The sequence below is a fragment of the Sphaeramia orbicularis genome, chromosome 6 (assembly GCF_902148855.1).
Source record: "Sphaeramia orbicularis chromosome 6, fSphaOr1.1, whole genome shotgun sequence".
NCBI classification, from domain to species: Eukaryota; Metazoa; Chordata; class Actinopteri; order Kurtiformes; family Apogonidae; genus Sphaeramia; species Sphaeramia orbicularis.
In genome coordinates this window covers 35187460-35210136 of record NC_043962.1, presented here as the reverse complement: position 1 = coordinate 35210136, position 22677 = coordinate 35187460, and the positions used below count along the sequence as shown (strand labels likewise).

At 38.4% G+C, this 22677-nt stretch overlaps 3 protein-coding genes across 6 annotated transcripts in view; 2 read left to right on the top strand and 1 right to left on the bottom strand.

The window, feature by feature from the left end:
- Window positions 1-5985: 5985 nt before the first annotated feature.
- apba2a (amyloid beta (A4) precursor protein-binding, family A, member 2a) lies at window positions 5986-17291 on the top strand. Its single transcript, XM_030136964.1, has 12 exons — window positions 5986-6113; window positions 8511-9749; window positions 9985-10089; window positions 10558-10597; window positions 10681-10826; window positions 11272-11358; window positions 11472-11657; window positions 11935-12114; window positions 12232-12444; window positions 13705-13824; window positions 13944-14084; window positions 16541-17291. The coding sequence occupies exons 2-12, from the start codon at window positions 8541-8543 to the stop codon at window positions 16610-16612; spliced, it is 2499 nt and encodes an 832-aa protein (XP_029992824.1). The 5' UTR covers window positions 5986-6113; window positions 8511-8540; the 3' UTR covers window positions 16613-17291.
- duox2 (dual oxidase 2) lies at window positions 17279-20585 on the bottom strand. Of its 2 annotated transcripts, none has more exons than XM_030136966.1 (9): window positions 20275-20585; window positions 19787-19880; window positions 19239-19411; window positions 18994-19051; window positions 18769-18903; window positions 18390-18597; window positions 18066-18280; window positions 17786-17976; window positions 17279-17651 (listed from the first exon to the last, which is right to left on the bottom strand). In XM_030136966.1, the coding sequence occupies exons 3-9, from the start codon at window positions 19383-19385 to the stop codon at window positions 17640-17642; spliced, it is 966 nt and encodes a 321-aa protein (XP_029992826.1). In that variant the 5' UTR covers window positions 19386-19411; window positions 19787-19880; window positions 20275-20585; the 3' UTR covers window positions 17279-17639. The 2 variants fall into 2 exon arrangements, with proteins under 2 accessions (XP_029992826.1, XP_029992825.1); XM_030136965.1 differs by having other exon boundaries at window positions 19787-19911; window positions 20275-20289.
- Window positions 19952-22677, top strand: part of duox (dual oxidase) — a 15503-nt gene continuing 12777 nt past the window's right edge. For 2 of the 3 annotated variants that reach the window (XM_030136963.1, XM_030136961.1), the window contains exons 1-6: window positions 19952-20084; window positions 20305-20413; window positions 20514-20597; window positions 20685-20849; window positions 21249-21436; window positions 21839-22040. In XM_030136963.1, the coding sequence (XP_029992823.1) occupies window positions 20347-20413; window positions 20514-20597; window positions 20685-20849; window positions 21249-21436; window positions 21839-22040 (706 nt within the window). In that variant the 5' untranslated portion in view covers window positions 19952-20084; window positions 20305-20346. The remainder of the gene's footprint in view (window positions 20085-20304; window positions 20414-20513; window positions 20598-20684; window positions 20850-21248; window positions 21437-21838; window positions 22041-22677) is intronic. The other variant, XM_030136962.1, reaches the window with a different exon arrangement.

Below are 22677 nucleotides of genomic sequence, written 5' to 3'. Positions count from 1 at the left end.
TCAGACCAGAGCAGCAGAGCACAGAGAATGTCAGGCTGGAATAATCGATCTCTGCAACATCGATGTTATTTTTAAGAATAACAAAAATACAATAGAAAAAAAATATAATAGAAAATAAAAAAGTAGGACGCAAACAAATAAACATAATCAGGTATAATTCAAGAACAGAGGCATCCCTGCCTATCTTCAAGAAGCTCCTGAAGACCCAGCTCTTCCGAGAGCACCTCCTATCCTAACACTTTCAAACATTCCATCTTAAATATTCTAATAAGGTTTTTCCCAGGATTATCACAGATTCTTCTAGGATTATTTCTGGACCTGCTGCGGTGGTCCTGCCTCTTCCCTGCCCTCATCATCACAACTCACTTATCCTCAACTGCCTCCATGTGTCTCCCCCTTCTCCCCCAGTCTCTATCTCTATCACTCTCTCTTTTTCTCTTTCTTTACTCTCTCTCTTATATCCCAACTGGTCAAGGCAGACGTCCATCCTCCAGGAGTCTGGGTCTGCTCGAGGTTTCTGCTGTTAAAGGGAAGTTTTTCCTCGCCACTGTCACCAGTCACAAGTGTTTGCTCCTGGAGGATTCTGTTGGGTTTCTGTAAATTGGCTTAGAGTCTGGTTTTGACCAACTCTATATATAAAGTGTCATGAGATAACTTTTTTTGTGATCTGGCGCTATATAAATAAAATTTGATTGATTGAGTGATTTAATTGGTTTTCCCCTGTAAGTCGCTTTGGAAAAAAGCATCTGCCAAATGCATAAACATATAATTTCTGCCTCAATTAAAAAAAAAAAAAGTCTAATTTTTGATTCTGTATGAATGCCTACATCAAAGCGGTGCAATGAAAATTTTTCATATAGGCTATCAATATTATTGTCATCTTTAAATGAGTTACACCTCTAAACCAACTTCAGTCCTGACACATCAACAACTACTACAACTACAAATAGTAATAATAATCATCTTCGTCATTGACTGATTGATTGACTGATTGATTATTGATGTATTTATTTCGAATATGAATGTCAAACAGAAGAAAATAAATAAATCAAACACTTAAACATAAGACATATAATGCATATTCAAAAAGGAGTGAAAAGAAGTATAACTTATGAACTCTCACCCCTTCTCCTTATATAATTAATAACAATAATAACACTGGTTTACAATTTTTTAGAAATGATTTGCTTCAGACATAAAATGTGCTAAATGTTATGTATTTTAATAAGATTAATTGGAAAATAAATGACAAAAGTGTCGGTTTGCTAATGTTTTCAAGGTATATGATTAAGTGTTATTACACATATTGGTTTATGTACATTTATATAATAGTTTTAGAAATCTTCCATTAAATAGAACCTGTAAAGTGAATGTATTCTAATGTGCAGACAGTGTTTTGAAGTAGATCTTGTAGCTCTGAGACAAATATTCCTTTTGAGTCAAACCCATTCTCTCATTAATTCTTGAGTTTCACATTTTGACCCAAGGCTGTATCTTGGAAAGTTCAGCCAACCAGCATTTTTGACTTGATTTTTCTTTATCAGTGACTCTCATGTGGTAAAATTTCGTTACTTTTATTCTGGAAGCATTTTCCTTGTAGACCAGTGTAACCTTCCTAGTCTAATCATATCTATACTATATATCATAATATGACTGATACTTACTATTAAATAATTTGGTTTCTGGCTTTATATTATTATGAACAAATATAATATGATTTACATAAACAATAATACAATAACACATACATGTAAATACATATTCATACATAGATCTATACACCCACACATATACACCTACATACACACACACACACACACACACACACATACACACACACACACACACACACACACACACACACACACACACACCTACACATACATATACACACACTTACCACATACTTGTACATCTTCATATCTCCCAGCGATCCCCAACACCTCCCTCATCCCTGTACCTCTAAAAAATGGTGTCTTTGTACCTCCTTTTAAATTCTTTCATGCTTGGACATTGCTTTAACTCTATATTGAACTAGAAGCACTCGGAGAGCGCAGACCTCCGCCAAGGCTGATCAGTGGCGCCCCCCGTGGGCCCCCCCACCCCCGATCACCACTAAAATTTAATAATTTCTTCCTTATCCCTTTTCCAACAAACCCTGAAAATTTCATCCAAATCTGTCCATAATTTTTAAGTTATGTTGCACACTAACGGACAGACAAACAAACAAACAAACCCTGGCAAAAACATAACCTCCTTGGCGGAGGTAATCATAATCAGAAGAAGAAGAACTCATCATTTTAAGAACGCCAAACTCCAATCTTTACAGTTTATTAACAAAAGTATGTCACCAAACTACTATAAAAATGTAGCATATTCAGCAATAATGATAAGCTTTGTGTTTTCTGTTTCCTTCGAGATAAATCTGAGTATTCCAGATTTTTCCTTTGGAGTTGAGTGAGACAAGGACCTGAGGACCTGCAGCATGAGAACTAATCAAGAGGCACAGCTCAGTTTGATTCACATGGGTTACATTGTTGGGTTGGAAAATCCGGAAAAATCCCCTCTCTGGCTTTTTCTTTTTCTTTTGCTTTATGTTCTTTTTATTCAGTGGCATAAGGGAGACAGCTGAGATCTGCCAGGTCCACTGTGGCTGCTGCCTATTAACCATTTGGAGATCTGCAGTGAAGTCACTCACTTGTAATGGGAGGGGGCCTCTGTCTTTAAACACTCAAATCTGACCAGTTACTTGTATTTACTTGCCTTTTCATGCATGCGTCAGATTTGCTCTCATATTCATATTCTTGCAGTAATAATTCCCTTTGTAACACACTGAGGGCTTCAGCTGCAGTGTCCTCTTTACTGCACTGAGGTATTAGTTCTTTTCTGGTAAATGTCCGGTCACTAACATGTACATCTGCATGTACCGTCGTGCAGAGTTGAGAGGGCTAATGCATTTATACTGAAGAATTTTTCTAACCCACTGACACAGTGCACTCAGCTCTGATATAACACTTCACATAATATCAGGTTTATTTCCTCCCTCTGGATTTGGTCAGACTGGATGGAACAAGGAAGATGATCTTTATGATTTCATAAATATTACTTATATTGCTGTACTCTTACATGTAAGTGATACAAAATCACACATATGGTTGGATGTCAGTTTAGTGTGTCTTCCATCATACATCTTATTATTAATGGATGTACGGACTGTAAATGTATCAAAAATATTTTTCAGTCAGTTAGTATCAAGCTTACTTCAGTTTCTGCCAAACAGAAGGACATGTGGTGCAGGCAGGAGACCATTGATAAAAGGTACATCAGAGGATTTCTTCACTTTTCTCATTGCTTAGTTTGAAAACAGATCCCATTTAACCCATAAAGACCCAAACAGCCACTGGTGACCAAAAGCATCTACTGATCTAAAATGTTTAATATCTGTTGATTCACTGATCCTATCAATACATGTACTTAATTTGTGTCAAATACAGTTTGACATCTTTTCATGGTCATCAGATATGACCCATTTGGATGTTCAGAGGCTGTGTAGATACTGTGGAAACACGGTCATCTTCTACAACATTAATTCACCAGTAAAACCCCATGGCGTTTGATCAATGACAGTGGATGGAGACACTTGTTTCATGCTCAGTTGATGACATTTGTTGTTGAAAAAGTAAATTTTTCTTCACTTTTCACTGTTTCTGGTATAATAAAACATAACTTTAATCTAAGCTTTTATGAACATCTACATGATCAGAAAATTAAGTATAGGAAAATGCATGATTTATATTAAAAACCCCATAAAAATACAGAGGATAATAATATAATAAATGGTGATAAATCAATTAAGAATTATTAAATAGATAGAAAAATTTATATGGGAGCTGCCACAGAAGAAGCAGGTCCTTATGGGTTAATGTTACCCTCAACATGTGAACCCAGGGTTTCCTTTCAGGTTTGTCAGCAGCACATCATGCATAATACCTCACTACATCAAAGGGACAATACACTAAGATACAGTCCAATGATGGCACCATATATAAAATATTTTTTACTCCCACTTTTCTTTTCTTTTTTTTTTTTTTAATTTGCAGTTCTGTGGAAAATGGGCAATTCTGTGGGTTGAACATGTCCTGTTATATATAGATATATGTAAAAGAAGGGCATTATATAATTGGATTTTGTCATTCATCAGCATTTTTGGCATTAGAAAACTGATTGTACATTCAGAGTAATATATTTGTGTTTTTACAATAATGGAGATTTAGGATGACAAAACAGTCTTCCTAAGAGAAACAATTGCATCCAAAACAGTATACAGTAGTTTGATTATATTACTTATACTTTTAATTAAAGATCTTTTACTTACAGGGGTGCGGAGTTAAACCCTTTGCATGCTTCTTTAACCACTGCTTCATATATTAAATATATGTTTTAGTGGTTGTACACTGTTGGTCATTAAGTTGAAATAATGTTGTTTGTCACATTCCTCTTATTATTTCTATCTGTTCAAAAACATTATGATGGATCTGACCACTTCATATATTTTCAAATTCTGGATTTTCTGGATTTTACCTACAGCAGCTTCAATTCATTAAAGAAATCTATTGTTAATCTATTATTTTCAGACACATTCCTCTTTTTATTCATATTTATACACATCAGTAATCACCTTTAACTAGATACAATGATTATATACTGAGTTACACACATTGTTATCTGTTTTGATGTGATAAATAGCTGATGAAGGAAATATATTTGGTTATGAAGCTGACACTGAAAGTAAGGAAGGGGCAGGATTAGATAAGCCTTTGCTTCTTTCTGTCCCTTCTCAAACTGTGTTTATGAGTTGATTCATGTGTACATTTATATAAGATTTATTGTATGTCCTTACTTTTTCTGTTATTAATGACCATTAACTGGTGCATATGTAATTGACTTCTTGCTTTTATGTTTGTTTTGGTTTTTTTACTTCAAAGTTTGAGACAAACAAACAAACAAACAAACAAACAAACAAACAAATAAATAAATAAATAAAGTTCCAGTTATACTTTATTGTAGCAGCTATTTGTCATCAAAATTAAATAAACTTAAAGGTGACTGAACTTAAGACTTTAACATAACTCAAATAACCACTAGATGCACCATGGGTTTGTGGTTTATGCAGTCAAAAATACAATGTCCATATCATAGATGTAGTTCAGGTAGTTTATTTCAAGATTTTGCAGGCAAACAATAACTAAGGCCTTTTGTGCTGTCTCTCCTGCTCATCCTGTCTGACCTTCTGGTAAAAAACCATAGGCCCACCCAGGTGCATGCTGGTCTAGCTTTGTGCTCCCTATTTATACTCAGGTGCCCACGGTCTAAACCAATAAGAAAACACAAAACAAAAAGGTGCTAAATACCAAAGAATGAAAACAATAACCATAAAAAAAATAAAAAAAAAAATTAAACAAAAAATAAACAAATCAAAATAAGCAATTACAAAAAAAGAAGAAAAAAACTAAATTAGTAAGCAAAAAAGTTAAAGTAACTTTAAACACAAAACTAAACCAACAAATAGCTCCCACACTTATCTATCAAGAATAAATCACATTGTCACAATCATTTCAAGATAACAGGTAAAAATATTTTATTTCTACTTTATGAGAAACTATACATATGCAGCAATAATAGCTCTACTATTTCATATGCAGTCTGGGCCATGTGCACTTATTTTCACTGTACATTTTCCTTAAATGGCCTTTAAATATCTGTGTATTTAGGTTTGTTTATTACTATCTAATCTTGTATAATCAAAGACTCAGCCATTTTGCATAATTTCACTGTTAAATATTTGCATCATTAAATTGAATAAACGTAATGAAAAGATGATGATCCAGGTCTGAGTTATTTTTTAGGGGTGTGTTTACTGTGCACCAGTTCCTGCTGTGATGGACTCAGGGGAGCGGAGCTGGAGCACATGATGGGGGTGTATTTTCTACTCAGGTTCCTGGGCTGCTGTGCGGCTTTTATTCAAAAATCACCATTCCGAACTGAGAGCGATCCGATCTGATCAGCACACGGCATTTCCAGACAGAGGAGGCCCGCACACAGGACTGATGCTGGTAAGAGAACCGTACGATTATCCTTCTTAAATGTAAGCATCTAACGGGGGTGGATAGGGGGCGATCCGGCAGAGATGCAGACAAAGCTGGATGGATGTGCTCCTCCAGCACAACATCAGCCCATAAGCTGGATGTCAGCATGGTGCAGTCTGGAGCCTTCGAATCAAGGTCGATGTGAATTGCAGCAGCAGCAGCAGCAGAAGCAGAAGCAGAAGCAAAGGCAGAATAACATGATGCTTTCAGATGGTAAAAGCAGCAGAGTGGATGTGGAGGCAGACCCACGCCGCGTGCCCAATGCGCAGGAAAAACCCCCACATTTATTCGATTATCTTATCGATATTTAGGGAGATGGGAAATGCGGCGTCCACTTGTGTGGAAACCGGAGCAGCCACAACAACCACCCCTGCAGCTGCGGCAAAAGTTCGGCGTAATCACATTTTATATGAACACCACAAACACAGCAAGGCCAGTGTGGAAAAAGGAGTGAAATGTGAAACAGAGGGTGGAAAACAAGACAGAGAAACATATCGATTTAACTGGTGTGCCAGGTCAGCACCATCAGGGTCATAATGAGGTCTATTTCAGATGGTTATTCCAACTAAATGTTGATATTAGGTATTTTCTTTTCCAAATACACTAATATCTTGTGCATTATCAGATAATCAACACTGTGAATGCTTTGTTATTATTAGATGTATTGTTTTTGGTGGGTTAACCCTAAATTACACCCACAAACCATTTGTAACCAGTTCAGCCAATTAGACAGGGTTCATGTTAAGATGTGACATTTTATTTACTCTGTGGGTTGGGAACCACTGATCTCAGTGACAGATCCAGTACATTATGTGCTCAATAATGTGATAAAGCCATTATTGCATCACTAAGAAAAGGCATCACCCGTTAAGTTGCCTCTTAACATCAAAATAGAAAGTATGATCTTGATGGAAGCTTATCCTGAAAGCTGTTTGGCCTGGTACTGTATTGAGCCCCTATGTTAAAATTGTGTGATTGCTATTTTTCTTTTTCTTTTTTGTTCAGATTCTTAATGTAATGGAAATGAAACCATGATAGATAATAACAGAGCTGTAGATTTGCATTCTTAATAACCTGTTTATTACCTTATACTTATTTATTAGGAAATACATATTGTTTCATGTAATAATACAGGTTAAATATCCTTTTGCTTTATTTAGATGTCAAATGAATGAGTACAGAAACTGTCTCTGCATCAGATGACTGGAGTCTATAAATCTAACATCTTGACTAACATTATAGTATGAATGTTTTAGGGTTGTGTTTATACATGAGGGAGAAGTACAAATATTGTTTGCTACTGGATGACTCATATAGAACTATTTTAGTGGTATCCTGTTCTGCAGGACGTCAGGACTTAATTAGAGCAGACAAGATGACAGATAACAAAACAACATCAGTAGTCATTGAAGAGCCAAGGACAAAGCGGAGCACAAAGGTGTAAGATGTAGAGAAAAGAAATGAATGTACAATACTATGTCAAGGAGTACTATTTCAAGGATGTACTCAGATAATGGATTATGTTCTGAACATATGGGTAGAGAATCTTTCACTGTTTGTTGAGTAAATCAGATACAATGTGGATTGTTCACAATGACACTTACACTTTCAGCCCTTCATTTATAATATTCATTATTAATATGTAATGTTATTAGCAATGCAGTCACTGTGAAATTCTGGCCAGTTTTCTTTTGTTTGTGTTGTTATTTATACCCCTTTTTGTGCCAAACTATCTTTGAATTGGCACAAGATTAAACTGTACAAATGTATGCAACAATATTTGATATTAAGAAACATATAATGTAGACATGTTGATGTATGATACCCATGTTTTATAAGTATATACGAGGAGAAAAACAGATAATGTGACAATTAAGTCATAATATTTCAAGAAAAAAAAGTTGTGTTTATAGCCTACAAGAAAAAAGATTGCAATAGAAATGTATTTTTAATATTAATTACCAGTGTCGATGAAATCACCAGCTGACACAAGCTGGTGTGGGTTGTTTTTCACCATAGTATTCAACATTAAAAAAAGATTTGATTAAATAACAGGTGCACTGTTTTGTTAAATTATTTGATGCTACATGGTTGTTTTATTTCTATACTTTAGTTAAGAAATTTCCCATTGATAAAATAGCAACATTATTCTCATAATATAAGAGTTTTTCTTGGAATATCAGATTTTTTGTTGTCCTCAGTGTGGCCTATGGCATATTAAATGTAAGTGACAATAAAGTATTCAGTGTTTATCTGGTATATGTCATATCAAAAGTAAAACTAGTCACTAAAGTGTAAATTAACCAAACCTAATTTTTGTGCATCAATGCTGTAATTATAGTTATCTTGGTTATATGTTCACAGGGCTGAGGGTGATGGGCTACAGGGCCAGTTATGGCTCATGGAAAAAGGCCAGGAACCATCTCCAAACTATTGGCTCCCAGTCCTCCACCATGCACCACTAAAGGAATCTCTAAACAGAGCCAAGAGGAATACCACAGTTTAGACAAGGAGGAGTCTGAAGAACCACACTGTACCTTAGAGGATGATCACAATGACCAGCTGACTCCTCCTGCTCCTGCAAAACACTATTACATGAGTTGTGACCCTAGTCCTGAAGACATGGAGGACACATGCTCTGAGTACGATAACGTGGGCTCTGACGTTGAGCAGGACTATGATGAGGTCTTGCATTTGAGCAGAGAGGGCATTGTGGACATGAGGTACTACAAACAGTACTGTCCTGAGGAGAGCGAATATATGAAACATGCTGTAGGTGAGAATGTGGAGGAGACTGGTGGTGGCACTGAGGACCAGTTCAGTCCCAGACCCCATCATAGCACACAGATTTCTGAGGTCTCACAGCCAGAGACGAAGCCTCAAAAAACAGGACACCGCTTTAGGTCACATTGTGCTCCAGTTGCAGGAGATGAAGCTGAGAGTAAAGTGGAAAAGGGCCAAGAGAATAGGTATTTTTTCAGTGATGGAGACGAGATAGAGGAAGTACTAGATGGTGCCAAATTCATAGAGGATTTAGAGGGGACAGATTTTGAGGAAAAGAGTGTTCAAAGGCAGAGTAACATTTATCAGGGCAATGACAATGAAAAAATGAGAAAAGCAGGCGATGAAAGGGAAAGAGAAAATGAAACACGAATTACAAGAAACCATAACAACCCAGGAGCGAGCAAGAAGTGTGAGTCGACTCACATGGGTTTAAAAGAGAAGGAGAGGCCAAGTAAAGGACAGGGGAGAAGAGGAACAGGAGAGGACATTGAGCATATTGTCTCTGGGATGAAAGGATGCACCACCAACAGCACTGAGCAGCGTCCAAAAACCTCGTCAAAGGACAGCAAAAAGGCCGCTGTGCGGACTAAAGCAAGATCCAGTTCCAGTAAGCAACATCCTCCTCCACCGCCACGTCATTCCCATCCTCAGCCACCCGCTGACCCCCAGAAGGTTCAGCCTTGTAGAGAGACCCCTCCCATCCCCAGTCGGGACAGTGAACCCCAGGTTATCAAACCATCCCTGGCTCCTCCTCACACACAGGAACAACAGAGGAAACCTCTGGAGGAGAAACAGCGAGGGCCAGAGAAAACTCAGCAGGTAACTTTTACAAATAGAATAGGCTTTGTTTAATCAAATCTCTTGTGTTTGTTAATGTTTTGTTTATTCTACCATCATTTCACTCTAATCTGAATATAACTATATTTTAATTAAATCCTCGGCCACAAGTAGAGTCTATGCAGTCACTTCCCTGCGTATTATTGCCAACCAAGGATGATAAGAAACTTCTGAACCAAAACATGGCGGTGTTAAATAAGGTGTTTGTATACAACAGGGTGAAAAGACAAGCACAGCCGTTATGCCTGAGGAGGCACCAGAGCAGCCGAGGAGGCCTCAGTGTCCAGAGGTCGCCCCAGCCGAGGAGAACAGCACTCCCAAAGTAAGGACTGAATACACAACTATTTCAATGTAGGCCAGTGTATTCTGTAGTAGTTCTAGAATTAAAGCCCCCCTCCACCAGTTTTTCAGTCTTGTTCACAGTGCAGAACCATTTTTTTTTTCAAAATTTTCTTGACGGAAATCTTTCCAGACCTAGGAGCAGGATTTATAAGCTCAACATTTTGGAGTATTTTATAAATGTTTGATATAGTGTGCAACTTTTACAAGTGTGTAATATATCAAAGTCTGAAAGTGGGTTTGTTGACAAGGAAACATCTGGAGCCCAACACATAAACCTATTAAACACAAATTATTCCATGCAGAGTATTTTCACGTAACTGAAGGGGGTCTTTAATAAATGAGTGATTTTTTAAGTTTCCTATTCACAAATACTACATTGCAATGATCAATATGATATTAATACAATAAACTTATAAGCCATTAATAACAATATTTGTTTATTTCAAAGAAAACACAAGAAGCTGCTACTTTCCCCAGCTTTGAGGATGGTAATTATCTCACAATATTCCAATATTTTATAGTTGTTATACTTCTCTAGAGCACATTACAGTGTCTTTTTTTTGCTATGTAGTCCCAGGTCCCTGTGAGCCAGAGGATCTAATTGATGGGATCATCTTTGCTGCTAACTACCTTGGCTGCACTCAGGTGTTGTCTGATAAAAACCCATCCAAGTCTGTGCGCATGTCCCAGGCCCAGGAAGCTGTCAGTCGTATCAAGGTAATGTACCTTCTTAGGGAGAACTAAGAACACATCCATTGATTACTTTCTGTATGCTTAAATCATTTCAATCTGCCTCTTTTATTAGACTTCAGTCTAAATCTTAAGGGTACTTTCACACGTTCAAGAGAGTGAAAATTTATTTGTAAGATACCTGTTTCTGCTCAAAAAGTGCTTTTTACTGTGGCTTTTAATGAATTACTGGAATGTATAAGTGTGCAGATGTACATTAGTTTGCCAGCTGACCTACTTGTAAACAGATTTTGTGGGGGCAGTAGTTTTCTTTTTTACCACACGGTGGAGCTGTTGAATACATTTTGAGCAAATCCTTCCATACATCTTTTTGATAATGACCTTTTGGTTTGCAGTGCGATTTCAAAGTATCACACATAGGTGCAAACAAAATACATTTCTAATAAAACCATATGTTGTTGTTATTTTAAAGAGCCAAGATGAAGACTCTCAGATGATGACAGAGGTGGATCTGTTTATCTCCACTAAAGCTGTCAAAGTGCTGAATGCTGACACGCAGGTTAGTATGTCTGTGTAATTATGTAATTATGTGTTTATCGAATCAGGTTCTCATTTTTGTGCAGTATTTCTAGACATATAGAGAATTAATGTCATAATTTTTGCTTCACACAGGAGACAATGATGGACAGTGCCTTGCGTACCATCTCTTATATAGCTGACATTGGCAGTATTGTGGTTCTGATGGCACGGAGACGCATGTCTCAGGCATCATCAGAGGAATTCTCAGAATGTCCAGTTTCTACCAGTGAAGGAAAGAGTCAGTACAGGATGATCTGCTATGTCTTCGAGTCAGAGGATGTGAGTACTGATTGTTACACTTTTACATTTCCTCCCACTCCTTTTTGAATATGTGAATGATGTCATATGTTGTTGTAAGTTTTGTGTGTGTTCTTGGAATCTGTTTTATTTGTAAGCACTAAGGTAGGATTCTTTTGTTTGTTTTGTGGCATATTTGAAATAAACTGGACTGAACAGTTTTCATTCTGTGTGATCTTAAAATGTTTGTTGTTCCTTGATGTGGAGATACTGTGATAGCCTTTCACTTAGATTTCCCCAAATACTTTCTTTCCCATAGGCACAACTCATTGCACAGTCCATTGGACAGGCTTTTAGTGTGGCCTACAGAGAATTCCTGCGAGCCAATGGCATCAACCCGACTGACCTGAGCCAGAAACAATACAGCGATATCATCAACTCCCAGGAAATGTACCACGATGACCTTGTCCATTTCTCAAACTCAGACAACTGTAAAGAGGTGTGACATTTTTTATTTAGCTGCAGGTGAATGATGACATTTTCATGAATACGAGCTGTGACAAATTTTCACATGGGAAATTTGAAAGGTGCTTAAAATGCTTTTTCTGTGTTCCAGCTCTATATTGAGAAGCAGAAAGGGGAAAGCCTCGGTGTGGTCATCGTGGAGTCCGGCTGGGGCTCCATTCTGCCCACTGTCATCCTCGCCAACATGCTGAATAGTGGTCCTGCAGCTCGCTCTGGAAAACTCAGCGTCGGGGACCAGATTATGTCCATTAATGACACCAGTCTAGTGGGGCTGCCGCTGGCCACCTGCCAGGGTATTATCAAGGTACAGAGCACATTGCATATTTTGGGTTCACTCAGTTTTTGTGAATCACAGAGTAGATTTAATGGGTTTTACTTTCATCTCACACTAAGATAAACCATTATTTCTTTTAATCACACTGCAATGATGCACAGGTCACACAGGTCTGGAATGCAGACTCTAAATTGCCTGTTTTATTTGTAGAGTCTTTGTGAAACTGTCTTGCAGCTTTCCTCTGGCTAAAGAAGTGTTTACAGGTTAAAGCTTTGTGAGGCATTTACATGAATATAGGCTATATTGTATCTGTGTCTACTTCAATGACGTGCTGTTTTTCCATATAATAGCTGTTGTGGAAATGTTATTAAATTATGAATGGCAACCCATGGAATTGTAACCTCCGTTTTAATACAGTAGGAAATGGAATTGAACAACTGACACACAAAAACTGACTTTATTCTAAGGCACTACCTGGGTAAAGTCTGTTTAATGCAGAGTCTATGTCCAGAGATCTTCACATCAGCAGTGTATGTGTGAAAGGGGTTCATCTATCAGCCTGAGTGTCCGTTTAAGACCCTGTGATGGACTTGTTACCCCAGTAATGTTTCATTTACATACGGACAAGTGCTTCCACTTACCTTCAGACCAAACGGATTCATGTGTTTTTAAAACTTGCATCCAAAGTGAATAAAAATCAAACAGTACATTCTTTAAAGGTATAATATGCAATATGTACACATTGATATGTCAAAAAATGACCGTTTTTGTTGCCTAGTGTACTTATATTACACCAAATGTTCCCAATAATGTTAAAATTCAGATAAATTGTAATTTCATTCATAGCAATGGCCTGACTGTTCATTAATAATGAAATTATTTAATGTGACTATTCTCTAGATCAGGGTTTCTCAACCTTTGTTGAACCACACCTTGCTAACGGCATCATTAGCCAACTGGCGCCCCCCCCATGCCCGAAAAAGTTTGTGGGATGGGGGGGTTTATATAGCTCTGTAGATAGAGCTATGACAAAGTGAAAGTGAGCTCCACTCACCTAATCGTTGACTACCTGCTGCCCCCCAAAAACAAAATTTGCAGGCACGACGATGTCACTCGCAACCCATCCCCATGTGTTCGTCCCACCCCCGGAAGTGTCCACACCCCCCAGTTTAGAACCACTGCTTTACCTCATCTGATGATGCTGCATGATCCTACACCGCCTCATGTCATCAAACTTTTGGGTTTTGTTGTCAATTACGTACTGTGTCTTTACATATTTCCATATCCCAGGGTCTGAAGAATAACGTGAAGGTAAAGCTGAGTATAGTGAGCTGTCCTCCTGTCACCACCGTCCTCATCAAGAGACCTGACCTTAAGTTCCAGCTCGGCTTCAGTGTTCAGAATGGCATTGTGAGTAAGACTCCACCAAAAGGAGTGAGGGGGGGGCTTTAATGAGCAGCACCACATAATTACATAGGACACCTGAATCTCTTACAAGCCTTGTTTTTTCTTTCTTTCTCCATGCTCAGATCTGCAGTCTGATGCGGGGGGGCATTGCAGAACGAGGTGGCGTTCGTGTTGGACACAGAATCATTGAGATAAATGGTCAGAGTGTTGTTGCTATGGCACATGAGAAGATTGTTCAAACCCTGTCTGTCTCAGTGGGTGAGGTAAGAGCTCCTCATGCCACAAGATGGTAATTTTCACTGATTACTGCACCACACAAATCGCTCTTTCTTAGAGGCTTTTAAAGACTCACATACGTACACATTAAATCAGTTTGGGAATGGTTTAGTAAATTAACTGCACACAACTATTAAACATCTGATAAAATTTTTATACATGTCAATGATGCTCAAAAAATATGTAAAAACTAAATTAAAAGAAATTTTGTGAGAAATACAGATAAGGATGTGCATTAGTATAGAAGTACAGTGTTGCCCTTAAAGTTGTACTTAAATATTTTTACCTCTTCTCATGAAATGATTGTGATTTATGTTATTTATTCTTAATCGATAAAGTGTAACTGGGACTCTGTATGTAGACATATTACGTGGTCAAAGGTAATTACTGATGTGTGTAAATAGGAATATAAAGAGGAATGTGTCTGAAAACAATTTTTTTCCAACTCTATAGGCAACAGTGTATGTATAGATTTATTTAATCAATTAAAGCTGCAGTATGTAGAAATCAGGAAAAGACAAAGAATTTGAAAATACCATAAAGTGTATATGAAGGGGACAGATCCATCATAATGTTGTCAGACCAATGGAAAAAGACAAAAAGCTCAGTGCAAGAGGACTCAGAAGAAGACATTTATTTGTACCACTAAAATGTTTGCTGAAGTGATCAAGGGCCAGCTTTCCTTCTTTTTCTTCAAATTTGCAGTCATAGCTGAGAGGCACCTGATTTTGCTGTTTTCTGCTGGAGAACCCTGCTTTTACCAGCTTTTAGGCTGATGTTTTAAAGCCAGAAGTTGTTTTGCTTTTGCTAGGTTGGCTTTTTGGAGCTAGAAGTGACCATATTTGGACAAATGGAGGTAGAGGGAGCGCTAACGGGAAATGCTAGGAAATAAACTTTATTAAACTTATTCTTATATAGTCTAATTAGTGTATGTTTTTTTAAGCACAACTACTGTGGAGCTGTCAGGAAAAAAAATGTTGTAAGTAAACAGAAACTTCATCAAAGCCTTCTTTTCACCTTAAAACCGTATTAATGGGCCAGTAATTTAAGTCCGAGTTTAAGTAAAGCAAATTATAACAGAATGAATCCTGGAGAGATTTTTTGCAGAGGAATCTATATCATAATACTGGAAGGGCTCAGAGCGTCAATGTGTGTGCGTGTGTGTGTGTATTGGCACGATTCTGACAAATTGAGATGTTTTTACCTGGCCAATTTGGTACCTACAGTTGAGGAATAGTCCCGTTTCCACATTAAATATCCAGACAAGTTGATAGGACCAGTATTTTTTGGCGATATTAGCCATTTTGGAATACAGTTGCTGTACAATCATGGAGGCGCAGTACCACGCTGCATGACAGGAAAAAAAGTTAAAAACAGGAACTCCGCATTTACTCCCACAGTCTCGACATATCGGTATTAACATTGGCACCTGCAGCCTGGGCCGCCGTTAAAGGGGGGGAAACATGACAAATTCATGGGACCCAGCATTCCCGGGGGGGCCATACAGCAGTGGAGTAGGCCCGGAGAGTTACAGGAATATTAAGCGTCTTCAGTTTGCACCGCTCTGACAATCATCGACCGCAATCCCCCCCGACATCTACAACCTGTGGTTCCCCACGGGTCACATACTAGTTCATTATGAGCCTCTGAGAGTCTAGCCTGTTTGAGGCCAGCATCTAGTGGCCATCAATGATATTCCACTGTAAGATAATTCCAAATCAGCTTCATAATGGAGATGCAGTCCTTACCCCTTTGAACATAAACATTGTCCTCCTGCAGTTGTGCTCTATTATATTTATTTTTATGCAGTTTACAGGTTCATCTTAATGGTGTTCATTCACAGTTTAGCTCAACTACAGTGGTCATTAAAAACACAAACATCTCTTGTTTTTGCCATTCTGAGCTTTTTAGTGAAGGGCATGTTAATTCTGGTCATGACTTAAATACAGTAAATGTCAGTAATGCACCTTAACTCTGGACACCACACAATAAAATGGAAAAAGCATATCTATTTGAGCTGTTGTAGAAACACATTGATGGTGGACTCCACGCAAGGTGACCTGCTCCCCCTGTTGACATAACAAAAAAGTTCATGTGATTGTACACTAATGGAACCATAATTATGAATTTTACAAAACATTTCTGCAATTAGATCCACTTAAATCTCTCTAACTCTTGCATAGTGAACCATTAAAAAAATAGATGCATAAATTGCTTTGCAGATATTATGCTTTTGCAGTATTTCCTAGTATTTATCACTATATAAATCCTTGAAAGCTATAAAAGCTCATTATCTGTCAGTCATGGATCCAAGGTCCCTCCTGACTCCCTGGTGGCAGAGAAAAGACTAAATTAGGGCTGGTTTCAAGCGATGGACTGTAAGTGGGCTCTTAAGTTGACAGTGTAATTGTCATTGCTTCTTTCCTCTCCATTTCTGTGCCAGATCAACATGAAGACGATGCCTGCTGTGATGTTCAGACTGCTGACAGGACAGGAGACGCCTATCTACATTTAGAGACGCTGCATACATCAGCCCACTGTAGTGCATGTCTGTCTGGGCGGGGGCAAAGGGAAGCTGCAGGACAGGTGGCACAGTGGGGACAGGAGAATTTATTTTTCTATTATTTTATTTTTCAGCCTCTTGTTGCAATGCTGTAAAGAACATCCAGTTCTCATTTTCAGGTTTTATCTTGAATTACATCGTCATAATGGCCTTACAATGTGAATACTCTGTGTGTAGTGCGTTATGTGAGTTTCAGTGTTGAAGAGAAGTAGCTTTAAGGTCATGATTATTTTCTTATGAAGAGATAAATGAGTACATTTATTTTTTATTTAGTCATTTTTATAATGTGTATGGAGTTAAACTGTACTTGTACTGTAAATACTTTGGATTACTCAAGGACTTGGTTTGAAAGGCCATATTACTCCTACAGTATATGCATGTTATTATGAAGAAATACTGACCAGGGATTAATTCTCAATCTGACATGATAATCTATTACAGTATTAAAAGAAGATATTCTGCTGTACAAAGGCACTATGTGTATTACGGTGACGCTGAAGGCCAAAGACCCACCTACTTTTCAAAGACTTACAGTATGGCTGATCATTACCTTTACCAGAGCGTACAAGAATGTACATTACTGAATGAATGTAATGTTAAATCAATTCAACAATACAATTTCACTGCTGAATGGCTGTTTGTTTTCTTTTTATTAGGATGCAACACAAGTGCTTACAGACAAACCAGACACAATATTCCTGAAGAGACTATCCAACAGTAAATTGTAATAATCCATAATGATCAGGTTATATACACATTGTATGGATCCCATACAACTTTACATTGCATTTACAGCTACAGTAACATGACAATGTACATAACAAATATAACTATTTACAGTAATGTTAAGACAACACTTAAAGGCTCATACAGACATAATAAGATAATTAACATGAGTGAAAAATTCCTCTGTAACACATTTAGCAAAAGTGTATTTTCAAGTATTGTCTGGAGTTTCCTGAGGGAAAACTGGATGGCCTCATATATGTTCCTGAAACCCAAGAAAAACAAATATCACAGTTAACAATCAGCAAAACACAGAAGAAATTAATTTAACGTGCACTGATTGAAAATTGTGTCTATTGTATCTTTTTTTTTTTTTTATACCCCCCTCACCCGACATACCCCTTTGAGTTTTGATGTCACTGGTGAGATTGTCACTCCATCAAGGAAAATTGTATTGATGTATCCCTCCCCATAAGAAACGTCCTCATCCTCATAAATATCAACACCAACGCTGAAAGCCTCTTTGATCTTCTCTGGTACTAGAACGTAAAACAGCACCACCAGAATCCCAATGATGGCACACAACACACCTGCAAACCAGATTATTCAGTTTGTTAGACATCAGCTTGACTGTTGTCCTTTGAGTATAAGACATAAATATGTGTTGTTATATCTTTACCTGTAGCCAGAGCCAGCCAGAATGAATGACTGTACTCTGTTACAAAGGATTTGGTTCCGATTGAGAAAACACACTGAGGCACATTCATGATAGTGGAGAAGGAGGCCATAGAGAAGAAGATAAAGGCAGAGGTGGCCATCATCATGTATCCAGCGTACAAAATGACAGGCATGGAGAAGAGGATGTTGGCAAGCAGCCAGCAGCAAAATGCAGTCCTGTGGAAGCATTCATTTGCACATATTTAAATGTCTATTTTAACAAGAATCAGCTAAAACCCAGTAGATACAGATAGAGCTTCAGACTATGATGAGTTAAGTGTGTTACCAGAGGGTTGCGGAGGCGTATCGGCCTGAGTATCTGTACTGGTAGATCAGACCACATGGGCTGGCCAGGGTGAATTTTTCAGCAATGTACAGGATGGGGTTGGGTAAGCCTTTCTCCAAGGCCTCCTCATATTCTTCTTCCATAGGTTCTTGCCAGCTGAACATCTCATTGTAGTCAATTGTCTCGTTGAACTGTACAACAGGATTGCCTGAAGAAAATGAGAAAAGGCAGAAGAAACATAAGTTTTAGATTTTATAAACCAGTTTATAGGCTTATTATTATAGTACTGTGTGTATGCATGAACTGTTCCATAATGTAATCTTTTGCTATATGGGTGTGTTTCATGCGATGCACAGTAACAGCGACAGCAGTGACTCACCTTTGAGTGTAACATTAATGCCATACAGTCCAACATGCAAACCAATCTCAGCATTAACCACAACGTTGCTGAAAGACTTGTAGGTTGCATTAGCGGTCATTCTGGCTTCAGCCCAGTCATTGGTAAAGTTGAGCGCTGCAGAAAGGACACAAAAAAATATTAATGCAAGTAGAAAAATTAAGCATTTTGATTGATGTAACAATAATGATAAGAATGCAAACTTACCAACTATCACCACACCTATGAATAAGCTGATAATTATTCTAAACATCCAGAACAGCCTCTGATGAGAAGAGAAACAGAATATGGATCAAATATGGACCAAATAAAACAATTTAAACCATATAATATGTTAATATTATGAAATCTTGTGCTGGAAACCTAATGGATGAAACACAGCACAAGACAGAGGTAGACAATAGCCCAGGAAGGTGTTTGCAGTAACTGTTTATCTGATGAGTAGCACTTACAGACTTCCCTCGAATCCCCGGCAGAATGACAAGAAGACTGACAGCTAGCACAAGGAAAACCAGAATAATGGTGAGCAAGCGGCCACTGAAGATGAAGGAGGTCCTTTGTAAAACATAGAATGGGTAAATGTCATCGTAGAAAGTCATCGTGGCTCCTGATCTTAGGGATGCAGCTGAGAGCAGACAGTGTAACAGAGAAGACAGTGTTAGTGGCAGGGCTCTCAGTTACCTCCAGATGCAGAGATAACAGCTCTTGTTCCTTACAGTAGATAAGGGATGGTACATTATTACAACTGTGGAACATGGCATATATTTAAGCACATGCATGACAACTTTTGCAGCAGCATCTCACTTTGCCAGTGGGTACCTTAACTGCAGAAAACCAAAATGTATCTGCTGAACTAAATTAATCTTCTTCAGTTCAGTAAAATATAAATAAGTGCTATTGACTACGTCAATCCTAATTTTAAAATAATTATTTCAAACTTAAATGAAAAAATTCAGTTGAAAAAGATCAGTCGATGAAACAGAGAAAAGGTCTTTCTTACCTCAAATCTGAAAGACTGAAGAAGCGACGAGAGTCAAGTGTGAAAGATGAGGGAACATACACTTCTTTTATACCTCTGGTCCCCCTTTGTGTCACTAAAGGAGGAGGGATGCATTGAATGGAATGCTGTGGAAAAGAGGTGTGATCCAAAGATGATAACCATTCCCATTTGGGCAACACAGGTCACATGCACTTTGTGATAAGGTGTACAGCACATGCTGGCTTTAGTATTGCACCATCCCTCATCTGCACCTGTGCTCCTGCAATACTTCTACAACACATTTCATCTCCTACAGTAGGTAAGACTCTATGGACCTTCTTCATGCTCTCCTGTCTAAGTATGAAAGGAAAAAAATAGATTATGTTTGAGAGGCTGCAGTTTGCTAATCTTATCTGTCAAAAAAAAAAAAAAAAAAAAGAACACAAGTGAAACAGCAGCTTTTTTTTGTAAAGTTTTGCATTTCAACCAAACAAAAGGTGCTACAGTACCTGCTCCTGGTCTTTGCTTTGACTTGTCAGGGGTCCTTCACTCCTCTTGGCTGAGAAGCATCTCTCGCATCAATGGATTTGCGTAAACCGGGTTGGAGTATCTGTGCAGTGTTTTGTTTTGCTCTTATTGTCACCAACCGTGAGTAGTCAAAGTTTTCAGTCTCATTAGAGGAACTTCACTTTGAAAATCACAGTTTTTTTTTTTTTTTTTTTTTTTTAACTCCATGCATGTCCCACAGTGTCTGTCTGTGAAATAACCTGGGAGGTCCCCCGGTTCGACGGCTGGTACAACAGTCTGGGGTATCCGAAACGCGGAGCCGTGGGTGAGTACAGTGTCCACAGCAGCAGGAGCGGAGGTGGCTCAGTCTGTCCACACACCTGGTGACCGCGCGCTGTTTGTGCCCGCGCAGGCTCTCACCTTATGCGCCTCGTGCCCGCGCATTACTGGGACGGAGTCTACCAGCCGGTCCACGACCCGCTGCTGCCGAACCCACGGACCCTGAGCCGCATGCTGAGTGACGGACCCTCTGGCCTGCCCTCCACACGGAACCAGACCGTGCTGTCCTTGTTTTTTGGTGAATAGTTACTATAGCTATAGCCCCAAAGGGCACTGTAGTCTACATGGAGAGATGAAGAAACTGATCCCAGGTCAGGTCACCAAGACAACACAAGTGAAAGGACCCAATACATTCACTGTTACTCACAATTTTAAAGATATAAAAACTCTTAATGTTACCGTTGATTTGAATCATTATTTTAAAAAAAGCAGATATTAGATAGATAGATAGATAGATAGATAGATAGATAGATAGATAGATAGATAGATAGATAGATAGATAGATAGATAGATAGATAGATAGATCTCAAACTGGGAAATTGTATTGTTTGATAATTTCATACTGCACTTTCATCGAACAATCTAAACAAAACCATATTTCCCAGGTTGATTTTTAATTTTTATTCTAACACCACAGGTTATCACGTTACTTTTGAAATATTTGATTCAAGAAATCCTGGATGCCCACCTGAGTTCATGAACATCCTAGTTCCTAAAGGGGACCCTGTCTTTGACCCCGCTGCCACTGGCCAAGTCCTGCTGCCCTTCCAGAGAGGACCATGGGACAAAGAGTCTGGACAGAGTCCCAGTAACCCTCGCACACAGGTACTGACTATCATGTATCAATCTGAAATCACAACCTTGTTTTGTCCATAGCACACACTGCTTCATGCTGCTGCCATCAGGAAGATGCTACAGAACCCCACTGGCCAGGAAAAACATCTACAAAAAAATCTTTTATCCCTTCTGCAATACCTGCTCTTAATAACACAAAATAGACTGCTCTGTGGTTTTAGTGGCTTTAGTCATTTTGTGTGTTTTACTTGTTTTTATCCATTATATTGTGCTTTTTAGTGTGTTGGGGTGTTTGTAATGCCTGAGCGTGTTTTTTAAGTTTTTAAGTGTAAGCAGGGAATGTGCAGATAGAAAAGCATTTACCCATGAAGTTACCATCTAATTTCTTTCCCTGTGTGCACAATTTGAGAATATTTCATGCAACACATGCAGGTCAATTTGGTGACAGCATGGATAGATGGCAGCTCCATCTATGGCCCCTCCGCTTCCTGGTCTGACTCTTTGAGAAGCTTTAGTGGAGGCCTTTTGACCTCAGGCTCTGAATGGAACATGCCAAATCAGGAAAAAGGGCACAGTTTCATGTGGAGCGCCGCTGACCCGTCTACAGGAGAACACGGACCTCAGGGCCTCTATGGTGAGAGATTTTATACTGCATCAAAATCTGCTCTCAAAGGGTTCATTTTATAGTCCAGTGAGGACCAGACTGAGCTTTTAAAACATCAGGGCTTTCCATGAAAAGGTCAGTGGAATATGTCTAAATTAATGCAGTAAAGGGCCAGTTCATTTAAAAGTACAGTCACATTTATTTTCCACATCTCCCAGAGTATGGAGGGGGGCGGGGGGGGGGGGGGGGGGGGGGGGGGTTATTGGGATCTCTTGAAAAACTATGGAGTTCAGTGACATTTATGGCGTGTAAAATGAAAAATATGAAAACACAAGAGCAAGGGTTCTTTTTAGTCAGATGGGCACTTAAACTGACAGCCTTTACTCACTTCTCCTTTAAAAGGTTTGTTTGTAAAAACATTCCTTTATATAATATTTTTTACACCAGATTTCCTTTTATAACATTGTCACTTGAAGCATCACAAACTGGTTATAACTATATAAATCAAAGAAAAATTCCCAGTGAAAACCAAAACATATCAGGATTTCTGGAGTGGATTTAATACAATGTGTTTATTGTGCATTAAGCTGAGCAACACCATTAAACAATCAAGCTGAAATGTATTTTCATTCTCTGTGTGGCGACATCGATACTGCACGTAGCTGAA

What these genes read in the sequence shown, in the direction of transcription:
- duox2 (XM_030136966.1), bottom strand. Translation starts at nt 19,385, where the DNA reads ATGACTTTCTACGATGACATTTACCCATTCTATGTTTTACAAAGGACC. An exon ending in CATTAATGTTACACTCAAAG is followed by an intron (nt 18,598 to 18,768) that starts GTGAGTCACTGC and finishes CATTTTCTTCAG; the next exon opens with GCAATCCTGTTGTACAGTTC. An exon ending in CTGGCTGGCTCTGGCTACAG is followed by an intron (nt 17,977 to 18,065) that starts GTAAAGATATAA and finishes TCTGGTTTGCAG; the next exon opens with GTGTGTTGTGTGCCATCATT.
- apba2a (XM_030136964.1), top strand. Translation starts at nt 8,541, where the DNA reads ATGGCTCATGGAAAAAGGCCAGGAACCATCTCCAAACTATTGGCTCCC. An exon ending in AAGCTGTCAGTCGTATCAAG is followed by an intron (nt 10,827 to 11,271) that starts GTAATGTACCTT and finishes GTTATTTTAAAG; the next exon opens with AGCCAAGATGAAGACTCTCA. An exon ending in ATGTCTTCGAGTCAGAGGAT is followed by an intron (nt 11,658 to 11,934) that starts GTGAGTACTGAT and finishes TCTTTCCCATAG; the next exon opens with GCACAACTCATTGCACAGTC.